This window comes from Microtus pennsylvanicus, chromosome 12 (genome assembly GCF_037038515.1).
Source record: "Microtus pennsylvanicus isolate mMicPen1 chromosome 12, mMicPen1.hap1, whole genome shotgun sequence".
NCBI lineage: Eukaryota > Metazoa > Chordata > Mammalia > Rodentia > Cricetidae > Microtus > Microtus pennsylvanicus.
The window spans coordinates 81,472,023-81,491,305 of NC_134590.1; the positions used below are offsets into that span (position 1 = coordinate 81,472,023).

General features: G+C 43.2%; 1 protein-coding gene across 12 annotated transcripts in view; it reads right to left on the reverse strand.

Annotated features, from left to right (window-relative positions):
- The window catches only part of Ehbp1 (EH domain binding protein 1), a 255,213-nt gene extending 246,779 nt beyond the window's left edge, over nt 1-8,434 (reverse strand). For 4 of the 12 annotated variants that reach the window (XM_075944463.1, XM_075944470.1, XM_075944467.1 and 1 more), the window contains exons 1-2: nt 8,380-8,407; nt 6,838-7,251 (exon numbers count right to left, since the gene is read on the reverse strand). In XM_075944463.1, the coding sequence (XP_075800578.1) occupies nt 6,838-6,941 (104 nt within the window). In that variant the 5' untranslated portion in view covers nt 6,942-7,251; nt 8,380-8,407. Of the gene's footprint in view, nt 1-6,837; nt 7,252-8,070; nt 8,240-8,379 lie in introns of those variants that run through there. The other 8 variants (XM_075944461.1, XM_075944459.1, XM_075944462.1 and 5 more) reach the window with 7 other exon arrangements.
- Between the last annotated feature and the right edge of the window lie 10,849 nt (nt 8,435-19,283).

Sequence of the window (19,283 nt, forward strand, 5' to 3'; positions counted from 1 at the left end):
AGTGAGAGACCTGTCTCAAAACCAGCAACAAAAACACAGTGGATAACACCTGAACAATAATCATAATCGAGGTTGACCTCAGGCCTTTACATACCCATACACACACACACACACCACAAAGAAACACACATTTTAGATGACGGAGAGATGGCTCAGTAACATGCCTACTGTGTTGACCTGAGTTTCAATCCTTAAAACTCTCATAAAAAAGTGAGGTTTGGGGGCACATCTGTAACTCTAGCTCTGGGGCAGGTGTGGGGACACATCTGTAACGCTAGCCCTAGGTCAACAGATCACACCAGGAAGTAAGAGGAAAATGACAGCCAAGTCACTTCTTTCAAACTCTTTTCCAATGGCCAGCCTTGTCAAGAGGTTGATCACCTAAAACAAGACTGACAACTGAATGGCCTGGAGCCACGATAAGAGGGCGAACCCCCCACCATCTCCAAATTCACTGTTGTGTGTTTATGTGGCAGTCAAGCTGTGCCAAGGAGTACCTCAGGGACACTGTTCTCTGATACACAGAAGTCACTCTGGTTTTAGTTCCTGACCCAAGTCCGAGTACCACTACACGCTCAGAGTCAGGTACTGGATCCTGTTGAACCCAGCTGCTCTCAATTCAGAGCAGAGGCACAACACTTTAAAAGGCCACTAAAGAGAAAGAAACTTGAGAGAAGAGAAATCCCAGAACTTTGCTCTCCAGAATCCAGTCTCTGGCCAAGGGTAAGGGCCTGCATCTGCCTGTGGACAGATGGACTCTTCACACTCATCCTGTTTGTCAGGCACATAGCCCAAGGCAGGACCAGGGAACACAGCACATGCTCCTCTACCCCTATCACAGAAACACCACATCCTCCTCTGGAAAGCACACCCTAGGGGCCCTTTACCCTCTTCCATCAGCACATCCTACCTACCACCTTCATTCTAGTGACTTACAAATACTTGCAGGATACAGTTTCTTTTTCGTGTACTTTATTTACCTTAGAGTCAAGAATGGTCCTGAAAATACTGACCTGAAATTTCTGCTCCTTAAGTTGTCAGTATATACCATGGATTTTGTTAAAAGGTGCACTGTAACTTGGTAGGTCTAGTTCCTGGATACTACAAAAGCCTGGGTCTCGGGAAATTTTTCAAGTAGCAAATTTCTAAGCGGCAATGGCACCTATGTGCACAGATCTCCACCCCACAAAGAAGTCCTAACAGTTTATTCTTCCTTTAATTTCCACACCTTTCTTCCTGTCCTCTCCACATCTATATAACTCATCCTTCCTGTCACTTGTGCTTTTTAAATTTATTTACTTATTTATTTTACATCCTGACTGAAGTTTCCCCTATCTTCTTCTCTCCCAGTCCCTCCACCGCCCCATCCCTCAAGTCACCCCTCCTCCTTCCTCTGTTTCTGTTTAGGAAACGGCAAGTCTTCCATGAGTATCCACAAAACATGGCATATCAAGTTGCAGTTAAACTAAGCAACTCCTCACGTATTAGGGTGAGCAAGGTGACCCAGTATGAGGAATGGGGTCCCAAAAGCCTGTAAAAGAGTTGGAGACAGCCCTTGTTCCCACTGTTAGGAGTTCCACAAGAGGACCAAGCACACAACTGTTAACACACACAGAGTGTTGAACTCAGTCCCATGCTGGCTCCCTCAGGCTCTGTGAGCCCATGAGCCCAGGTTAGTTGATTCTGTGAGTTTTCTTGATGCCACTTGTAATTATTTGATCAGCATCTCTAAATTTCCCTCCTCTGCTTTTTTCTTTCATATCTCCAAAGTAATACTCAAAATCATAGAAGCAGGTCTGGGATGCAGCTGAGGGGTAGAGAGCACTTGTTTACCATGCACAAGGCCCAGAGTTTAATCCCCAGCACTGCAAAACTAAATGAATAAATAATAAATAAAACGCAAATATGTCTAATAAAAATGTTCTCGCTGTGTGTTCAAGTCTATTTTTATACGCTTTAAACAGATTTTAAATTCAGTACACACATAAAGTAATTTGAGTTCTGGCAAGTATTTAAATAATGAAAGAAATGAAAAAGAAAAAGACTACAGGATACAAGTTTAGAAATTGGGCCTGATTTGTACTTTTACAAGGACTCTAAGAAAAGGAAGGCAAAAGAAATGTTAACTAAAAATGATTACAATCAATTCTTATTTAATGAAAAGACCTTAAAGTTCTACTTAAGGATTCACTTACAAATAAAATTCCTATATAGCAAATAGATATTTTTTATATAAAATTCCTATATAGCAAATATTCCATGGGCACAATTTGCCTTGTTAAGTGTAAACTATATTTTTATTAAAGATTTGCTTATTTTTACTTTATGTGTATGAATGCCTGCTACATTTCTGATCACCACCTGTGTATCTGGTGCCTATGAAGGTCAGAAGGTGATGGATCCCCTAGAGCTGGAGTTACAGCTGGATGTGAGCCTCCATGTGGATGCTGGGAACCAAGCCAGCATCCTCCGCAGCAAGAGCAGCAAGTGCTCTTAGCCACTGAGCCGTCTCCCAGCCACTAAACTGAAGTTTTAATTGAAAGCAAGAAAGAGTTCACAGTATGGTACTGCACATCTGAAAATTACAGAGCATTCAAATGCTTCCAGCTGAAGTCCATATCTAAACACAGACTGATTTGACAGCTAGACCACAATGAACCATAATCAAGCTACTCACTAATATAGCTGGATTTTCACTAGAGACTTAAGATGTGTTAATGATGGCTTAAATGTTGCTCAAGGGTAAAACATAAAAGGTGCTACTACAGATTATGAGGAAGGAAGTTTTTCAGTAGGGGTTAATTTTTAAAGAAAGGGTCTCACTCTCTAGAACAAGATGGCCCCAACTTTAGGGTGACCCTCCTGCTCCAGCTTCCCTGGTGACCGGATTACAGGTGTAAGCCACCATGCCCCACAAGAAGCTGATTTTGTTTGGTTGGTTGGTTGGTTTTTTGAAACAGGGTGTCAGCTCCATACTGACCTCCAGTTGGCTCTGCAATAGAGGCTGCCCTGAACTCCCTATCTTCCTGCCTCAACCTTTCAAGTCCTAAGATTCCAGGTGTGTACCACCAAACCCAGAAAGAAACTCAATGACATGAATATCCTATGCAGTTAAGAGATGAGATTCGTGGGACCCTCAAACAACCCAGGCTATTGTTTGCTCTCCACAGACAGAAGGCAAGGCCCGACTGCTACAAACACCTACACAGCTCCCTGGATGGAGAAGGGGAGCTGGAGCCTACCTAGAGTCTTCGCCCTAACAGCCAGAATTCTTGGCACGGGAAGGTATTTTGCATGCTAACAGAAGAAAATGTAAACACCAACCCAGGAACAAGCCTTTGATCTCCAGTGGGTGTCCTGCCTACAAGATACTCTAGTGCAATGGTGGCACAAGGCTTGTTGCAGTAACCAGCCACTATCTGATTTAAGGCCCACTCCGTGAGATGGAACCCACACCTAACACTGCTTGGGTGCCAAGACCCTGAGACTAAACAGACGGGGACCTAGGGGACAACCAAACCCTACAGTCTACTAAAGGAGCACAGCAATAAAATGACTCCTAACAGAACTGCTACACTCAGGTCAGTGCCTTGTTCAGCCAGAAAAGCAGTCAGGAACAGCGAGATAGTGCACAGAGAATGAGACCAACGGGACATTCAACCCTGAAGATGTCTCCATCCAGTCCCTCCCCTCAGGCCTCAGGCAACTCAGCTGAAGAGGAAGCAGAGTGTAAAAGCCAGAGGGGATGGGAACCAGGACACCAAGGAAACAAGGCCTTCAAAACACAGCTGGACCTCAGTTCACTTAAACTCAGAGACTGAGGCAGTATGCACAGGGCCTGCAGATGTCTGCAACAGAGTTCTAGAGCAGCAAGGATGAATACCCAAAGCCCCCATCCCTAACCTAGAAGCTATCTCCAATACATAACCACTTGCAAATGAAAATTTTTTTTTTTCTCCAAAAGAGCCTCGCTGGGGAAACAAACTGCTCTTAAGGGTAGGCTTTCAGCCCAACAGTAGATGGGCAACAGAAAATAACAGCATCTTCGGAGGTTCCTTGTCTCATAATGTCGTATCAGATATCAGGGCTTTTATTTTTTGTTTAGTTCTTATTTTTACTTTTATTTATTTTTATCATTTTTTTTACTCTTCAGGTTTTGCATATATGTTATGGCTTCCAATTTTATGTTTTTATGGGATTCCTGAATGTGTGGAAAGAGTGTCTCTGCATGTCTTTCTGCATCTGTATCTGTTCCTTGTGCCCTTTCTTGGGCTCTTCCTTATATATGTTTTATCCTATGCCTATTTTTTGTTCGGCTTTGTTTTAGCTTATATTTTATTATTAACCCTTAGATGCCTGTTTTCTAAGGAGAACTAGACAGGATGTGAGTCCAGATGGGAGGAGGGATAGGGAGGAACTGGAAGGAGTAGAGAAAGGGGAAACCATAATCAGAACATACGGTAGAGGGGGAAGCGATTTACAATAAAAAAAAAAAGAAATGAAATGAAATTGAAGTCAAGTATGGGGGCTCACACCATAATCCTTGAACTAACAGGCAGGGGCTGAGGAATCTCTGTGAGTTTGAAGTCAGCCTGGTCTTACAGTGGTCAAATTAGATTCAAAGTAGATGTTCCCAGGATACTACCAAGTTAAGAATCAGATCCAAAGACCGCCTTCCTCATGAGTAGGGTCCCCGCCTTTGCAGGCAGAAGCCTGGTGCCAATCAAACTTTCCCTTCTCCCTTGCACCATTTTTCCCTGTTGCACAAGTGGGGTGGCCCCAAGTCTCTTCCAGTCAACTCTCTCTGCGCCCTCTGCCACTACCTAGTCCCACCCCTTTCTTCACCTGACCCTCCTGCAACAGCCACCCTGACATCGCTGCCTCAGTCACACACACCCCCTTTCGTCTAGGATCCTTATTCCACACCACGGTCCTGGTCACTGTCCAATTACACACCTAAATGTTTCTCCATCTCAAAACTCCCAGTGACCTTGTCACTGACGCTCTAGAGCCCAAGCTGTTTATATCAACGCATGGCTTTCTATGAGTTGAGACCTTACAAGCTTTCAAATGACCTATCACACTGTAACCCCCTCAGAGTTGGGATTTATACCCCAAACTAGCCTCAAATTCCATATCCTCCTGCCTCAGCCTACACTATAAAGAAAGGTGTGAACCAGACACCCAGCCCTCCTGGTACACTTAAAGTCTCATAATATCAAGCCTTACTACTTGAATTTCTAGCATGTATCCTGGTTGTCTAAACGTAGAGAATTTCTAAAGTTCTTCTCTGGCTTGCTGTGCAATTACTATGCATCTCTGAGATTCAGCCTGTGGGGGGAGGGGGAGTCTTAGTTACTGAAGCACTTGCACACAAGCGTGAGACCCTGAATTCGCTCCCCAGCACCCATGTAAAAAGTCAGGCTCAGTGGCATATTGTTTGTGACCCTGGTGATGGGGAGGTTGAGACAGACGGTCCCTAAGGCTTACTGGCTGGCCACACTACCCTAATAAAAATTAAAAAAATAAATTAATTAATTAACTGAAAAATAATAAAACTCAGCTTACACCTCAGGAAAGCCACAAAAGACATCACCCCTTACCCTTATTAGCATTACTGTTTTCTACTCTGTGAACTCTAGAGATAACACTGACATTTAATGGGCATTTTCTATGTCCCTGCCACTGTTCTAATCATTTTACAGAATTAAATGGTTTAATCTTCTATAAAGTGACACCATCACTAGTGTGTACATGGGAATTGAATTACAGAGAAGTAACGCCCCTAGCCTATCCAACTGCACAAAACAGACGAAAAGCCCTAAAACATATTTACATTATTGTACCTATCACAGCAAATTCTTTACTCCGCCCTGTAAGCTCCCTGAGGACAGGGGACCAACAGCACCTGGCACAAACTACCTAGACACTGCATGTGCTTCCTGAGCTGATTTTAAATGATGCTCCTAACAAACTTGAGACCAGACCAAGGCTGCCAGGAGGAAGCAAGCTGTTTTCTTCAGCAAAGAAAAGAGTGCTCGGAAGAAAGCTTATTACCAACGGGAGATCACAGTCCTGGATGAGACGGACTTATTTTGTGGTAATAGTGCTTAATAGCTATAATAAATCAAAACTCAAAGGACCATTTGCTTAAGATTAACTTTTTCTCCCTCGCTAAGAATTCTTCTTCCTTATCATTCACAGCAGTAAAAGAAAGCCCTAAATTTACTTTGCTCAAATGGAAAGAGGCAAATCATAGACCACTGCTACTAATTGCTTCCTTAAATCCTGCCAAGAAATGTATCCCATTAGGCAATTAGAAGAAAATACAGTTGCCTGACTAAGCATTTCACAAAAAGAATTTTTAAGGTTGTGTAGACTGGCATTCCATTATTCAACCAGTGAAAAAAATCCTCTAAATACAAATGAAAAAAAATAACAAAATAAAACCACCAGCCTATAGAATATAAATTTCTATATTAAGATCTATGTTACATCAAAACATATGTATAGCCATTCTTCATTTAAAGTTACAAAAATAAAGTTATTCTTACACTGATGATAAATGAGCCTAAGACTCAAACTACGGTACTCAGGTGTGTTCTCAGGTGTGGTCCTCTGAGATACTGTGAAACAGAGTAATTAAAATCCACAGGGATAGTACCAGCAGCAACAGCACACATACACACACACTACTTGTTGAGAGTCATCTGCTCCCTGCCCAGCTTCTAAACACTGTGTATTGCTGAAAGGTAAATCTGCTACCAGGGAGCCAAAGTTCAAGGCACTGGGTGTTGGGGCAAGCCGACTTCAATCCCTACCCCCAGCACATCTTACCATTTCTTTGTACACTCAACCATCAGCTCTTGGTAGGAGGCCACAAACTGGAACTTGGAGGCATGTTTTCCCACTCGCTGCAGTCTCTTCCAAACTGAAGCCATGGTGATAGGTCAATAGACTGGAACAATCTTGGATTAGCGACACAGCGGCCTTAATAAAGCAGAGGGTCCAAAGCCCAAGAGCTTTGCATCTATGTCTGTACTTTCAAAAACAAAAAACAAAAAAAAAAAACCTCTAAAACTTGAAATGATGCTTGGAGTCCATTAAGTCTTCTCCCTGTTTCGCAGGGTAAATCCTGTTTTCGATGAATGGCCCAGTCAAGAACAGTTGCTATGCATGACCCGATGACAGAGAGGAGGTTCCCTCAGGAAGACATCACCAGTCCACCTATATGATGCGTATTCTGGAGAACTGCGAAGCAAAACACAGACAAAAAGAGAAAGAACATGAGGACAGCAGCGTAAGAAGTGTTAGATAAGACGGCAACAACCTCTGCTATCTGCATGTTTCTCAAACAATGAAACAAAACATCGGCCTCAACAGCCAGTGACATCAAGGATGCCAGATACCCAGAAGAAATGACAAATCGCACCGAGGACAGGCAATACACAAGGTTGTCAGCACTGACCATCGAGAGACGCCAGCCCAGCTGGGCCCAGCCTTCCCTACCTAGCATCACAGAAGGGAGAACAGGGCGGGAAAGTCGGGGATGCTGAGCAATGTCCACCACCAGTCAGAGGGAGGAATGGAGTATTTTTAAATAAACTTTATTTTTGAGCCGACAATTATTAGGCTCGAGTCTGAGAATATGTGCTTAGAACACACTGGGGTGCAGGGAGAAACGCTGGTTCAGGAGGAGAGGGAAATGGATGGAGAACTAGGAGTGGAGGGAAATCTCTCGGCAGAGGGAGGGCAAGGTCCCAGTTCCAGGCCACTTTGCTTCCCCTTCACCTTGGCTGCCAGGAGGAGGGGAATGGAAACTCCTGCCTGGGCTTGAAGCAATGACCAGCCGGGCCAGCGGACAGTGCGGGGTGCGGTGCCTCCCTCCCCCATCAGGAGCAGCCGGCCCAAGCCTCCTCTCCTCACGCACCGAGTGCAGACCCCTGCCTCTCTCCGCAGAGACAGGCGTTGCAAGCCGCGGTTCCTGTCACCCAAACGCTGCCGTTAGACCCCCCAGCCCGGCCCCGAGCCCCGGCCCCTCCGCTCGCCCACTCCAAGCCCTCCTCACACCTCTAATCCCGCTGTCCCCTCCTCAGAGCCGCTCCTCCGTCGCCGCCGCAGCAGCCGCTGCCACCGAGTCCTCCATCCCCGCTGGAGCCGCGTGGAACAGCGAAGCCCGGCGCGGCGCTCGCGGGAGCCGGGGTCTGCAGCCTCCCGGGCGGACGACGCCCGCCCCCTCCCGGCGCAGCGCCCCCTCCCCGGCGCAGCGCCCTGCGACCGTGCCCCGTCCCCCGCCCCCCGAGCCAGCCCTGCCTCAGCCGCGGCTCAGCGCCCAGAGCCCCCTCCCCCGCCTTCCTCGGCCGCCACCACCATCATTACCTCCCCCGCCGCACCTCTCACACTAACCCTACCCACGGCGGCTCAACCTCTGTCCGCACCGCCGCCATTGGCTGAAGCTGAGAGGGCCCCGCCTCCCAGAGGGGCGGGCCTTAGGGTGGGTGCGGCGCTTCATTGGCAGATCCTCGTGCCGGTCACACGGGCTCCACCCCTAGCCCGCGAGGTGTTTTTTCCTGCGGTGGAACCCTTCGGGTCTACCCTCCTTTTCTTAAAAAAAAAAAAAAAAAATTGAAAATCACGAAGGACGATCCCGCCCATTCCCTTGAATGGTTGAGAGAGGGCAGCAGGAGGAGTAAGGAATGTTTATAGTGAACTGGAAAGCGATTGCGGAAGGTGGCTGTCCGTCAAAGGCGCCCGGGCTGCCAGGCGGGGTTTCTGGCTCCTGCTGTAGGCACGGAGCTTGGTCTGGTTCTAGCGGCTGCCAGGGACGCTGAGGTGCTGTGGTTTTTCTCCTTTTCTCTCCCATCCCCACCCAGGACCTGGATGCTTGTCTCCTGCGTCACTGGCAGCCAGCGATTAAGCCCACACAGCCTTTATTTCACTCGATTCGTTGCCAGCTTTTCCTTGACCTTGCAGGCCCCCGCCCCAGGTTCAAGGCGGTCCACTGTATAAATTTCATTAAGCTGAGCTGGACATAAAAATGTTTACAGTAGTTTCTTCTTGTTCTCGTCCTCAACATTTCTTTGAATCTTGCATTCTCGTGTTCGTTTGCGGCCTCATTATCCTCCGGTATGCGCTGTGGGTGGATTTGGGAGTGGTTGCCAATGTAAAAAGGATGGTTAAAGGCAAGGGAGAGGAGTGCCAGAGTCCTATTGAGTAAAGTCTCTGGCAGCTCTGGGTGGCCTGGATCTCTATTGTAGCCCAGGGCTAGCCTTGAACTCTGACCCTTCTGCCTCTGCTGAGCCTTCTCAGTGCTGGAATTATAGGAGTGCACCAGCCCGAACAGATTTGTGCTTGGATTATTTAGATAGTGTCTGGCTATACTTCCAGAGGTTAGCCTCGAACTCATGATCTTCCTGCTTCAACATTAAGGCTACTGAGACGGCTGTGGTTTTAAGTGTGCATCCCTGTGGTCACGGGTGTAAAGCACACACTTTTGAGGGTGTGAAAGCTATAGACACTTTCACAAGGGGCAGAAAATGCCCTATCTCAAAACACAAGGATTTGCTTTCAGTCTTAGATGTTTCACAGACCTCTGGTGTAGGGAAAGAACTAAGAAATTTTAAAATTATAACTTTTGGGGACTAAACAATAAAGTCAATTTAAAAACTGAGAAGGAGGCTAGGGATGTGGCTCAGTGGGAGAATGGTTGCCTAGGGGTATGAGAGAGAAGGGAAGAGAGGGGAGACAGGAGAGGGCAGGGGAAAAATAGGAAGAAAGGAAGGAAAGAGGAAGGGATGGGGGAGAGGAGAAAGAACAGCAGAACGGAGGAGGAATGGTCAAAAAAAAAGCAAAACACTCAACAAGGAATGAGCGAATTGGAAAGGAGATGAAAGCAAACATGAAAATGGGCAAGATGTTAATTGTTTTCAGGCTCATTCCTAATCTCGTTAAAGTTGGGGACAAATTTTTAAAAGTAACTTGGAAGTTATCGGTGTTCTGGGAAGAATTCTTTGAAGGAGGGAGAGATGGATGATGTAAGAACATCTGTATGAATGAGGATTAAGGGAAGACTCAGGTAGTGTGCGTTCAGGAGAGATGGGAAGACATGAGCCTTGAACCCGGTATCTAATTCTATTTCAGCTCTCAGGAAGAGAAAGTGATCTAATAATACCGGAAAATGTACATTCTATAGGAAATGGTATAGTTATAACTTGTTTTGTCTTGATTCTAAAATGTACAATAACCAAAATGATGTGTTCTTATTTTATATACACTTCAAAGTTCTCAGCTGCCTTTTCTAGGTTTCTTCCTACGACCAGTGTGATCTCAGATAGTAAAACAGTCTGATTCATTTATAGGTACTATGTGTATAGGCTTTTTTAATGAATAATTTTTAGAAATGGTCATAAACTATGTTTGTCTAAATTATCCTTCAAGATACAAGTAGAAGGTTTTTGTACTTTGCCTTACTACTCTATCATGGATTCTCAAACATTCTAATGTGGTCACTCTGAATTCTTTTAATATTCTTTCCCTTCCTCAGAGGGGCATCTTGTTGTAAAGAAACTATCTACAGAGCAATGGGAAAGAGAAGAAGATGGATGGAAGGAAGGAAGGAAGGAAGGAGGGAGGGAGGGAGGGAGGGAGGGAGGGAGGGAGAAAGGAAGGAAGGAAGGAAGGAAGGAAGGAAGGAAGGAAGGAAGGAAGGAAGGAAGGAGAGGTTGCTTTATAAGGATCTTCCTCAGGTTGTAGAAAATTCCAAGAAACCAGTGGTGTTTTGTTTTGTTGTTGTTGTTCATTTTGAGACAGAGTCTTTCTATGAAGCCCACATGACCTGGAACTCTTTATGTAGACTAGGGTGGCTTCGAACTCACAGAGATCTGGCTGCTTCTGTTTTCCAAGTGCTGGGATTAAAGATGTGTACCACTATACCCAGCCTAGTATTTTTCTTGAATGTAAACCTAGGTTTCTTTCTAGCCACCAAGTAGCTGTGTAAAGAGTTGAGATGTCTACAGAAAAAGCAGCGAAGTTAAGAGCAGACCTTGACTTTGCTCTCCAGTGAGCTCAAGTGCTTGGGGCTGTCTGCTGACAACTGCAAGGAGCAGCAACTTCTCCCCACAATACTTTTAAAAATAACCTGTCTAGCAACTAAATTGATCAGGGAACTTTAAAAATAGACTATTCTAAGATTGTTTGGTCTGCTTAGCCTATGATTAAGTACCAACTAAAGATTGATCATATTAAATACTATCACTAGTGCATCAAAGTTTTAGTTTCTATTCTCAAAGAATTTTCAGAAAGAACTCTTCAGTGAACATGGAAGAAAAATTACTCAACCTCTCTGAGATGGGATTTCCTAGCCCATAAAACCAGGAAACATACCCACCTTTCTGGGATGTTGAGAAGATGGACTATACAAACATAAAGTACCGGTCACAAAATTAAGTTATCAAGTAATAATTAATAGTGTATATTACTATATTTAATCGAAAACTTAAACAAGAAAGAAGCAAAACATCTTCAAGAATACTTGAGCAAATAACGGCTTGGTATGACACGTCTCTACCTGAAAATCTAAGGGCTCACAGAAAGTTAGCACCATTCCTCTCACGTTAACTCCGTGGGTACAAATGCATACCAATAATTTTGGTGGATTTGTGACTTTAAGATAATTACTTAATATTTGCTTCGCTTCAATCCTCATGACCACCCTTTATGCCATATTAGCTGGGATCTTTTGGCAAGCTACAGTTACTTTTTCCTGGAGGCTTCATGTCCCCTGCCTGTCACCATGTACACACTGATGACTGCTCCTGCTTCCGGGGTTCCTGCCATGTTTCTGCTGGTCCTTTTCTAGTCCCCTATTTATGGAGGCCTTGATTTATCATCAGCTTTGTCCCAATTTGCATCATAATAGACCTTGGGTTGCTGGCTGCAAAATTTTGGTTTTACTGAACAGAAGAGTCAATACATTTTAAAAATTAAATTTTGTTTGTACTAAGCATAAAATGCAATAGGTGGGAAACACAACCCACAAATCTCAAATCTTCTTTGTGATAGAAGGTTTAGAAAAGGACAAATTATTTTCAATGGGCCAGCTTTTCTTGTCAGAAACCCCCAAAATGAAGATTCTCAGGAGATGCAGCCATAGGCTTGCTTTATTGTTTTCTTTCCTGGTGACAAAATTCTTTTATTTGGATTTTACCGTTGTGGCAGTAAAATTGTCAGCGGTGTTATTGCAGGATCTAACTGCTAATGGAATGTGTGCCTTAGTCTTTAGAATAAGTTTTCTCCTGATAACAACACTGCGGGTGTCTGCCTTGGTTTGGTTTCCAGTTGCCGTAGCAATGATACTGTACACAAAAATATTACTGCGGTTTATTACTACTGATGGAATTATTGTAAGCCATACCCTAAAAACATAATCCCAACTATCCTATAACAATTTTTATAACCTTAAAATCTCACTATGGCAAATGAATTTTTTTAAATTTTTTAACCAATGGTTTTTATGTTTTTTTTCTAAATATTTCATTTTACCCCGTGGCATTCTTCAATATCTCACCCCAAGTTGACCTTAGTATTACATCTCCATTTCATTTAAGCTGGCCTTTACTCATTGTTTCAGAAAAAAAAATATAATAGAATCTTGAAAAACGGGATCCTTGCCGCCTTGCGATCCCAAAGACCTAGCCTTTGGAGATAATGGAATAGAATCTAGACATATACTTGCATTGGTTCACGCAACAGCCTCTAGTCACAAGTGACCTAAACACAATGTGACCAGTCCAAATTGTAATATGTTTTAAGTATATGCAGCGTTTTCAAAGAATCACTGTGCATAAGAGAACACATTATATACCTTATTAATTCTTTTACATTGACTACACTTTGACATTATCAAACTTTTGGATATACTGAGTTAAACATAGCAAGTAATTTCACCTCTTCCTTTATTTTTTTTTTTATTTTGGGAGCTACAAAACAGTGTAAGTATTTTTGATTGTTTTGCTTTTGTTTTTTAGTGCTGCGGGTTGAATCCAGTGCCTTGCATGTACCACTAAACCCCAGCCCCACTCCCCAGATGTCTTTCCATATGTGTCCTGCACTGTATTGCTAGAGGCAATACAGTGAATAACAGCAAAACCTATTTTCACTGAGATGAAAATTGATAGCCTGGGATGGAGGATAAAGAAAGTTGGAGAAAATGTACTAAGAACCTAGCTGTCAGTAAAGCCCTAACAACAGTATTTAGTCTTACCATATTCTGGCTAAAGCTTTGGAGAGAGTTAACTGAAATGGCAGAATCTACCTGGGTGAACTGAGAGATAAAGCCTTTTTCTGATAGAGGCCTAGCAATGTGCAAAGCCTTTAGAAAAGAAAGGACCAGGCCAACTTGAATCTAGGCCAACCAACCAGAACTTTAAAATGACACAGTCCAATCAAATGCTCGATGATGAACAAACTATTCTTCACCTGCCTGTGCGGCAGATATCTATAAACTACTTGAGGCTATCTGGACCCTTGAAATCTGGCTAGTAGTGGAGTAGCTCAAGTTTCAGTATTATTTCATTGTGATCACTAAAACTATAAATAGCTGTACCTGGCAGGGAGGCACTGTAACAGACAGTGTGCAAACCACTGAGATTCAGAAAAGTTCAACACAATTCCCACTTCCCTAAAAAGGTACCCAAGGTGTTAGGGAGACATCGCACAAGAAGCCTTGGTGATAACCCGTGACGAACTCAGGAGCAGCCAGAGATTAGATGCTTTTGAAGAAAGATGTACTGAAAATCTCTAGAGGAGTCAGTATGATAAATGATGGACCAGAATCGAGTGTTTCTTCTCCTGTCCTTGACACCCAGATGCCGTGTAAGCCCTCTTTGTTGATAAGGTCTCTGCCAAAGAGACCATGATTGAGCATTTACCACCCCTGCTGAAGTTGGAGATAAAAGTTGAGGTCTGGTAGAGTAATGGAAAACTATAAACTATTTTCTCGCAAACCTGATTTTCCTTAGATTGAGAATTATAGCAGATGTGTGTGTGTGTGTATATATATATATACATCATATATAAAAATTAATTCCTATATATATGATAATTCTAAAAGAATACTTAAAAGGATATTTTTAAAGGTTACTTTTCCTCTGCCTACTTTTACAAATTCTTAGATTGATGTGAAGTCAGAAAAGCTGCATTAGCAAGTCAGCATTCTAGTGGGGTATGGGCATGTACCTATAAACCCAAAACTTGGGAGGCAAAAGCGAAAGAGTGTACATTTGAAACTAAACCAGACTGTAATGTTAGATCCTATCTGAGGGATGGGCATTAAAATAATCTTTTTTTAAAAAGCCTAACAATACAGTATATCCTTTTGTGGAATTGTTTTTCCCAAGGACAAATCTGTGAAGTTAGTCATAAGGAAGGTTTGCACATTGGCCTGTGATCTCACTATGTCCAAAACCTAAACTGTATGCTTAATCCCACCATCTTTTATGTAGTCCAGGCTAGCCTTAAACCCATGATTCTCTTGCCTCTGCCTCTTGAGTTCTGGGATTAGCCTGGGCCTGGCTAATGAGAGCACACTTGGCTGCCTTTAATTCGGGCAGCTGCAGAAGATCATGTAGAGACATCCACCAAGGATTTAGCATGGCCAATTATTCTTGTGTAACATACTGAATGATTAGGTACCTTAGACATTTTCAAGGCAATAACATTAAAATGTAGCTATCTGAGCTATAGAGATGGCTTATCCGTTAAGAGAAGTGTCTGCTCTTCTAGAGGACCCAGGTTCAATTCCCAGAATCAACATGGTAGCATAAAACTTTCTGTAATTCTAGTTCCGGGGGATCCAACACACTCTTCTGGCTTCCATGGGTACAGGCATGCATGTAATGCACAGACAAACATGTGAGCAAAACACTTATTGTCCTAGGGTTTCTATTGATATTAAGAGACACTATGACCACAGCAACTCTTACAAGGAAATGTTTCAATGGGATGGGCTTACAATTTCAGAGGTTTAGTTCATTATCATCATGGCAGGAAGCATGGCAGCATGCAAACGGACATGGTGCTGGAGTGGTAGCAGGAAGAGAGAGTGACATTGGGCCTGGTTTGCGTATCTGAGACCTCAAAGCCAGTGACAGAGTTCTTACAACAAGGCCACACCTACTGCAACAAGGTTACACTTAATAGTGCCACTCCACATGAGCCTACGAGGGCCATTTTGCATTGAAAGCACCACACGTTCCACCCCCTGCCCCCACAGGCTTGTAGCCATATCATAGTCCAACTTCAAAAGTCCCATCGTCTACCACAGAATCAGCACTGTTTAAAAGTTCAAAGTTTAAAGTCTCTTCTGGGATTTACGCAATCTCTGAAATGTGATACCCTGTAAAATCAAAATAAAAAAGCATATCATATACTTCAATATATAATGGCAAAGGATATACGTTGTTGTTCCAAAAGAGAGGAAAGGGAGCATAGTGAAGAAACACTGGACCAAAGCAAGATGGAAAAACAGCGAGGCAAACTCCAAATTCTACATCTCCGTGGCTGATGTCAAAACTCTCTTTAGATCTGCAACTCCTTTCTTCTTTGTTGACGGCCACATGCTGCTGTCTCCTGAGCTGATTCCACTCCCTGTTAGCGCTCTTCTCAGCAGGTATCCCACGACTCTGGCATCTCTAACATCTTGAGGTTTCTAAGACAATCTAGGTCTCACCTCCACAGTTTCACACAATGGCCTCTCTAGGTCTCCAAGCAACAACATCCCTGGCACATGCCTGGACTCAATGACTTTCATTACCCATGGAGGGAGATTCCATAAATCCCTTTCTTCTCTCCATGACTCTAAAGTCAGGACCACATGGCCAAAGCTGCCAAGTTCTGCTTTTTGCTGGGGCTGGAACATGGCCCCCTCATTCAATTATATCTTCACCAGCTTTTTGTTTTTGATGTTTTGCTTCATCATCTTAACTTGGCTGTCTTGGAACTCACTCTGTAGACCAGCCTGCCCTTAAACTTAGAGATCTGCCTGTCTCTGCCTTCTGGATGCTGGGATTAAAGGTGTGCACCACCACACCTGGCCCTAAGTTTTTTTTAAATTTCCTTTTCACAAATTGGAAAGTTAACTGACTGGGACATTGCTCTGAGGTCACCACTCCCTTTATTTTGCTTAGTAACAGTTTTTTCTTTAATGTTTATAGTTTCTGATGCCCCTTTTCCCCTCAAACTGTACATTTTGTAACTTTCCTTGCTCAGCCTGCTCCTTCTTATTATAAATCTGCCCCCACTAACAACCAAGCAATACAGTCAACACTAGGTTGTTTTGAAGTGGTCTCTGCCTAAACTGTTAATCCACAGTTCTTCAATATAGCCTCGGGTAAATTTCTTTGGACAGGGGCAGAAAACAGCCATGTTCTTCACCAAAATTTCACAAAACAGTCTCTAGGCCATACACTAATATCCTTTTCCTCTGAAGCCTCTTGAGCAAGGACACCCCCCCCCCCAGTTAAATCATCCTCTACACTATTGTCTTCCATGCTCCGACTCATGTAGTCCATTAGCCCTACTTAAAGCATTCAACTGCTTTTCTAGTCCAAAGTCCCAACGCGTTCCATATTCCTCCAAACCAAAACATGGTCAGGCCTGTCACAGCAGTACTCCAGTCCCTGGTACCAACTTCTTGTCTAATGTTTCTGTGAAGAGACACCTCGACCACTTCAACTCTTAAGAAGGAAAACATTTAATTGGGGCTCCTTACATTCAGAAGTTTAGGCAGGCAGCAGAGAGAGCCACTGGGCCAGGCTTGAACGATTGAAACCTCAAAGCCCAACCCTAGTGACTGATTTCCTCCAACAAGGCCACACCTTCTAACAGTGCCACTCCCTATGAGCCTGTGGGAGCCATTTTCATTCAGAGCACCACACTAATAGAGCAAAAATTCTAAAATATTTTTAATGTAGATATTCAAAATCCTAACAGTACAGCTAAGACATTAATCAGAATGGATAAGTCACAAGCCATTGTGTCACTATGAATCAACTAAATAGCACCGCTGCATTTAGAGATCAATAGATCTATTACACCGCGTCCTCAGTCTGAGACTCCAAATTACTGGAGATAATTTCACAGTGGTAAAGTCCTATTTCACAATGCTGAGTAAGTCAGAGAGTGCAGCTATTAACCGATGATTAGCTCCTTGTAAATAAGTGGTCAGTTCCTGGGATTATTGCAGCAAAGGTTTGAATTTGAATTGGGAGCCCTTTCTGAGAAAGATCTTACACAATTCAGTGAATTCACAATCCTATAAAATTAACAGAGATTGCTCCTTTATCCTGAAGTGTCTTTGATTAGATAAACTGACCTTAGTTCTAGTTCTCCTGTGTTTTCAATAATAAGAGTAAGTTCCAGGTAGCTACATACACACATATCCAGGATGTGTGTCCCTCAAAATAATTCTGAGATGCTTATATTTAGTATGAACAAAAAAAATACTATCTTCTGAAATAATAAATACAGGACAGGCAAAGAAAAATCAATCTCAGACAGCCATAAAAACAGTCTGTCTCCCACAGTGTGGTGTTAAATGAAAACACTTCCATACCAAACAGACCAAAGAAGAAGCCATGAACCTGCCTATACCCAGATGCTCAAACAAGATGAGAAAAACAGCCCTGTTTACCAAAACGTGTAACATGGGAATAGACTGGTAAGAGCTCAGCTTTCAGTCTGTGCCAACTCATGCAATTTGGCAATCTTCTGGGTAGGGAGGAAGGGGTACAAACTCCAGGCCAAAGGCAGTAACAGTGGAGCCAGAGAGAGTCACAGTATCATCGTAAGGCCTCTATTTCTCCTGAGAAATGCTGAGTATTTCTTTATATTCCTTTGCAACTTTCGGGTGTTATTTTTAAATATCCCACAAAATAGCACATCATTGATCTCTCTCTCTAAGAAAAGAAAATGTTGGGCAAGACTGAAGTTTTTGTACCTTGGATCAATCTTTTTTTTTTTAAAAAAAAAAAAAAGTCCTGATCTTTAATATTGTAACTATGATATTCTATCTCTGAAATAAGTTTAGTCTTTTTAAAATTATTTTCTTCTTTTCATGTATCTGCGTGTTTGTATGTATGTTTGCATGTGTGTGTCTGCACATGTGTGTACACAGGCCCAAAAACGCTGACACAGATCATCTTCCACGGCTCTTACATCTTATTCTTGGAGGCAGTGCCAGAGACTCTTACTCAAACACAGAACTTGCCAAATGGTGAGTCTAGTTAGCCAGAATTCTTTGTCTCCATTTTTCAGGGCTAGAGTTACAGGCTACCATGACCACCTGGCATTTACCTAGGATCTGGAAATATGAACTCTGCTCCTCTTGCTTGGTAAGCACTTGACTAGCTGAGCTGTCCCCCCAGTCCACAAGTTTCGTTTCTTCTAGATACAGAATATAGTATTGTTTTGAGCCATACCTATTGAGAAACCCCTTTAAAATAATTATCAGGCATTATTTGTGTGCCGTTTCTTATTTCAAAAACACACGTGGGCTGGAGACACAACTCAGCCGTTACAAGCACTCTCTGCCCTTGCAGAGGATGCAGGTTCAGTTCCCAGCATCCACATGGTGGCTCACAATCACCTTCAGTTCCAGAGGACTTGATGACATCTTCTGTCCTCCACAAGCACTTGTATGCATGTATGAAGCACACATGCAGACAAACAGACAGACAGACACACACACACACATACACACACACACACACTCCTAAATAAATAAATACCAGCCAGTACCTTTTTTCTAGTAACTAACTTGCTTCAGTGTAGAAAAGGAGGTGTCATATTGGTAACTGTTTAACTCTATATTCTTTGACACATGTCCTGGCTAGCCACAGTTGCCTGTGCTCATCATCAAGTATATGCTTCTATGTGCAATGTATATTCCCCAGCATAAATCATGGCTTACAAAACAATGATTAGCCAAAAGGGCAGCTTTCAGTGATAGACCAAGGAACATCTCCCTTCATTGTATCTGTTCCGCTGAGACATGGCTGCTTCAGGGGTGCAGAATCCTCGCTTTGCACACACTTTGTGGAGACCAGGAATGTTAGTTGACTTTTAACACTTTTCCCAACAAGTCATCTGCTTTGTCTTACTCACTTATCCTCAGAATATCTGACTTTCAGCTGACCTTGGGAGAGTTAAATCAACACAGAAACTTCTGTCAGGCTCTGTTAGGTGGAGTATGACTTAGGGTTTCTATTGCCGTGAAGAGAGACTAT